Source organism: Halyomorpha halys, unplaced genomic scaffold (assembly GCF_000696795.3).
Source record: "Halyomorpha halys isolate HHAL.00 unplaced genomic scaffold, Hhal_1.1 Scaffold22.1, whole genome shotgun sequence".
Lineage (NCBI taxonomy): Eukaryota > Metazoa > Arthropoda > Insecta > Hemiptera > Pentatomidae > Halyomorpha > Halyomorpha halys.
The window spans coordinates 1,812,155-1,817,797 of record NW_027104816.1 but is presented as its reverse complement, the minus strand read 5'-3'; the positions used below and the strand labels follow the sequence as shown (position 1 = coordinate 1,817,797).

General features: G+C 30.0%; 1 protein-coding gene across 1 annotated transcript in view; it reads left to right on the top strand.

The window, feature by feature from the left end:
* Positions 1-5,029, top strand: part of LOC106681985 (WASH complex subunit 4) — a 10,592-nt gene extending 5,563 nt beyond the window's left edge. Inside the window, exon 5 of the mRNA XM_067045535.1 lies at positions 4,808-5,029. Within this exon, the coding sequence (XP_066901636.1) occupies positions 4,808-5,001 (194 nt within the window). The 3' untranslated portion in view covers positions 5,002-5,029. The remainder of the gene's footprint in view (positions 1-4,807) is intronic.
* Positions 5,030-5,643: the final 614 nt, after the last annotated feature.

Here is a 5,643-nt window from a genome sequence, read left to right as displayed (position 1 = left end):
ACGGTTGAGCAGGTCATCAGATTCTCTCAGGAAGTGAAAGATGGCTTCCAAAGAAGACAACATACACTTGCAGTGTTTATTGATTTCCAAGCTGCTTTCGACTGCGTATGGAGGAAAAAACTTATTACTAAGTTGAAAGGTATGGGTATAGGTGGCAATCTCCTCTCATGGATTCTATCTTTCCTGGGACAGAGATAATACAATTTTTCTTGCCCATTACACCAAAGTAACAGGTATGTTGAACATTAGATGTCAAAAAAGTGTTGATTTTTTTTTTTTCGGGCTCATTTCAGGTAGTTTTCGATTGAGAGGAAGAAACATGGATATCACCATTACTATGTTCAATGTGAAAAAAGAGTATGGCATTATTCATTCTGAAGCATCACAGAAGCCACTACTTCTATGTGAAGACCTCCCTTTATTTTAAGGTTTCTTGGAATAAGAATGTCAGCTATACTGTTTTGTTTTTGGATGAATCTTGACCGGATGTTTAAATTTCTGGGAATAGACTTTTCCTATTATAAACTTTCCAGAGTTCTTACATAATTTTTTTTTCCTAAATAACTACAGGAAGAGAGATAACCTGATGGATCTAAATTCATGCTATCATTGCTAATAAAGATCATTTTGTAAAAAAATTTGATGAACTACTGATGTGATTTGAAAAAATCTTTGAATGGCACCAATGCATGCCTAAAATTTTAATGTGTATATCTTTTTTTTTTAAATTAAATTTTATTGACCTTGCCTAATATTCTTTAGAAACAAAATTTATATTAGAAAGGCTTCTGAATTACTGACCTATTATCTTAAGGAAAATCCTCCCTTTTCTAAAACAGATATTAGCTGCCTTTGAATATTTAACCCTTCATCTATTAAATTTGTTTCACTATTGATGTCATCAACATATATGTGAGTCTAAAATTGCACAACTTTGGGGAAAGTTTGTCCTTCATCGATTGTCAACTGTTTGATCATTTATAAAGCCAGAAAGATGTAATATCATAAGTGAAGCTCAAACTCTTCAAGCTCTTTGTTACTATTTGACTGTCACAGAATATCATGGTAGCAGGGATCATCCTCATGAAGTTCAATCTGACGATATATTTTGCAAATCTCAGCTGTAAAGGCAATTTCGTAGATATCAAATTTTAAAAAGATATTCTTAATGTTTGATTGTAGTTCTGCCTCTTTAATCCATCCATTTAACGAACTATAGCTTAGAACGCATTGATGCATGGAAAACTACTCTAAGCTTGGTTAAAGAGCCTTCAGTTTTAAGAACTAATTATTCCTACCATCATCCCATGCTTGAAAAATTCCTTTTGCCTTTTTCAGCACAGATTTGAAAGACATCAATGCAGAATTTGTTGATGAGTGAACACTATGACTCTGTATACAGTAAGAGGTGTATAGTTTTAAATCTTGTAAATGAGCAATAGCAATAATTAATAAGACGTCACTAGTACTTTGCCATACGGTTGTAAATACTGAAGATGATGAGATAGATGTGTTGTGAGTAACCAAGGTTTCTGGCTGATCGTTTGTGAAATGAAGCAAAGAATTATGTGGCTTATTACTATATTTACAGAATCTTCTTTTTCTGCAATCTTGAGTTTTGTGCATTAAGGAAACATGATAGCAACATCCTTGATCGTTTTTTTATGAGTCCCATTATTCTTTTATATATAAGAAGATGGTCAGGATTGCGGTGAAAGGAGAAACAAAAATAGTTTACAACTATTTTATATATTAGGAAAATAAATAATTGTAAACTATTTTTGTTTCTCCTTTGACTGCAACCCTGACCATCTTCTTATATATCAATTTTTACGGTCAACTATGTATACATTATTCTTTTGCATTGTCTATAAGCATGGAAACTCAACTAGGCACCAGTTCTGTTTGCATAAAAAATAAGCCAGAAATTTATCACTTCGTGGAATATTGGATTGAGTCCTCACAAGAAGTGCATGGCCCTTATTTGTTGGTCATCAACTAACTTTTTTTTTTTAATTCTGTTCTCCTCAGATAGACAAAGATAATTATTTTACTTTTAATTATTCAGTTATAAATTTAGTAAGATGGTGCAAGGTTGGAAATTCCACATTAATATGTTTTTGTTCTAATGTTTTTCTTGTTGAATTATACAAACAACACATTGCTAGGTTGAATTGAATGAATCCACTTTAACTGTTAATAAAGTTTTAACAGGCAAAATAGAGTTAATTATTCACTATGATGTTCAGAAAATGGCCCAGTAATGACAATTTAGGTTTTCCAGCCTATGGTCAATAACCATTGTGTATAAAGGAATGCCAAAATATGAAGAAAATGGTCAGGATTGCAGTCAAAAAGAACAAAAATAGTTAACAACTATTTATTTTCCAACGTTCACCCCACTCTGTAGAGCTTCATCAGGGCTGTCCAAGTTGATAGCTTGGGGGACTTTAAAGTCTACGAAGTGGGGTGAAACATCAGAAAATAAATAGTTGTTAACTATTTTTGTTCTTTTTGACTGGAACCCTGGCCATCTTCTTCATATTTGAAATAATATGGTCAATTATTTATATAAATATAACAAAATATGTTGATTATTGTATTTATTCATTAACCTTTTCTGCACAGTCATAATCCTCTTGAATTTGGATATTTCTTGATGGCTTCACCACCTAAAGTTGAGTTCAAATAATGAAATTTTTCTATTGTGTTCTGAGTTTCTTGTGAACTAGTGCTTCAAAAGTATTTTGATATTGGTGCCAATCAATTGGATTTCCTCTAAAGTATGGTAGATTAATTTTCAATAAGCACCCCCCACTGAGCTTCTGATTAGTTATATAAGGAAGTTGACTTCTATTGTGGAACTAGGTGTTGTTTTAGCGACTTTGTCAGTTAGCCTTTTATATAGTATTTTACATTCATAAAAATAACATTCCAAATTTTTCATTTAAATCAGAGTAATTTTTTCCAGACACTGATCCATCTGTGGCAATTAAAAAATTAAATTATACATGCTGAAAAACAGGAATTTTTGGGTGGTATCATCACTAATCGACCTTATTCTGTCTCCCCTTTTATTTTAGTTTTATCTTTATCTAATACTTTTTACTTGCATTTTATCTAATAGTTTTTCTACCCTAAGAAATATTCATTTTTATTTAAAAAGTATCCTCCCCATAAGATCATTCATAATGAACAAATAATCAAGTAGTTAACACCCATATATAGTATCAGTTTTATATTGAGTGATATTGAACTCCTGTCATATTACCCAAGATAGCGTTCCCTAGCTTAGAGAAAATAATTTTCTGAAGAAATATATAAAAACTCTTTCTGTATAATCGGAATAGTGTTTCCACATGAATAAATTGAATAAAATAAAATTCTGATTGCAATTGTTTTATTAATTATTAAAAGTTGAGCCTAGTTTGATATTTTGGCTCCATGAAAAAACATTTAAGGTGGGATTGACAGTTCTGGTTTTATTTTTACGATATTTTATGGCATTTAGAAAAAGACTAGAGTTTGAAATTGGAACACCAAAGTAGGTGTAGTTGGAAGTAGTTTCAATTGTAAATTATCATACATAGTGTGAGTGGTTTTGTTTTACTTCTACCCTTGTGACAGTGTAAAATTTTTGTTGTTGATATGTTAATTTCTAATTTGTTTATGTTACAGTAAGTGGCTAATGCTTTTAGTTTACACTTTACATCAATCCTTATGATAACTTTTCAGAAATTTTGAAACTTATTAAAATAAAACAGTTCAGAAATGCTTTAATAGAAATAATCCTTTATTTTGCATAATAATAAAAAAATTGGAAATATAGTTTTTGTTCTACTTTTTTATAAGTTAAAAAATGTATTATCTTGCCTGAAAAAAGTAATGCAATGCATTCAGTAATACACACGATCAATCAGCGAACTTCCAGTAAATAACTTTTTTATATCATAAGATAGTTAAATAATTTATATGTATTTTTATTTTCTTCTATTTAATTCATATACTCATGTACCTAAAAATTATACTTTAAGTGCTATTCAAAATATTTAAGATCTGAACTATTTATGTCATAAACTAAAATAAAAGGGGAGACAGAATAAGGTCGATTAGTGATGATACCACCCAAAAATTCCTGTTTTTCAGCATGTATAATTTAATTTTTTAAATTTTTTAATTGCCACAGATGGATCAGTGTCTGGAAAAAATTACAAAATTAGGATGGAATGAGTCTGAAGTTATAAAGAAGGACTTACAAATACTAACATGATTTTTTTCAGGCCATGAGAAGTGTGGTGTCTTGAAGGAAAAATTGTAGATGTGTATAAGGAAAGGAAGGGGGGTCACAAGACAATGTTTTATGTTTTTTATCAGAATTCGGTTTTAACTATGGTGATACATCTGAGATTTAGTTGAAGAAGTAATTGGAAATATGAAAAAAAAAAAAAGTTTCAAGGATTAAATAGAGTTTGATGAGTAGGATAAATAATAAATAGGGAAGAGGATTGTTTTGGAGCACATTAGGAGGAGATCCTGAATAGGAATTCGGGTTGTTAGGAGATAGTGGGTAATAATTACTGAATGTAGAGATAGTAACAGATAATTTCCTTTGAATATGAAGCTTGATAAAAGATGGTACTGAAATGCTGTGCCTTTGGCACAGTGTGAGGAGGACTGAGTGAGTTTTAATAGTGAAATAATCTGAACAATGATCGGATGAACTACTGTAGTATTAAGCTATCCACTTGATATATAATTTTAAGATGCTAATTCTGTTTTCATTAAATTCTTATATACTAATTTTCAGTTGCAGATGATATAAATATTGAAGAATCCCAAATTGCTATTACGCAGTTTCTTCCAGAGTTATTAGATGTTCTGAATTTTGTAAGGAGATGTCGACAAGTTTTAGTACATTTACTTAAGCAGCTATTTTGGTCATTAGAACATGGTTGGAGAAAAGGTTCTCATACTATAATGTACTTGAAATTCCAGGTATGACAATATGTATTTATATTAGATATTTTGTTCAAGCCTAATCACATGTAATGTGATTGTGTTTTTGTTTATTATCTCATTACATTTTAGAAGTAGAAAGATTAATTAAATTATATTAATATATCATGTCCTATTATATCAACTTAGATAACCTGATTTTTTTTCCAAAAATGACCAGGAAAAGTCAGGAATTCATCAAAAAGGTTTTAGTAGACACTATAAATAAATTAATAAACTAAAATTCCATGTTTACTTGACTTAAATATTATGGTTATTATATATTTTTTCTTTTAATTATCAGTTATTCCTTTATTTATTTATTGTGGTTTACTACTGTAACAGATATATAATAAGTAAATGTGGTGTATACACTATTATTACATGGCAATAGCTTGTGGAAAAACTACCCATGAGTTGTACTGCATTATATATATATTCTATGCTCAGAAGACCCCGAAAGTTATTGGAAATAGATTGAGATGAAAGGTTACAAATTAGTGGGTTTGTATGGGTATAGCATTACCAATTACAGGATGTATGTCTATTTCAGAACTGATCTGAAAAATTTGGGATATTAAGATATTCATGGATAATTTTATTTGTGATATAATGAGAAGTGTTGAAGATTTGTTGAAGGATTTTATT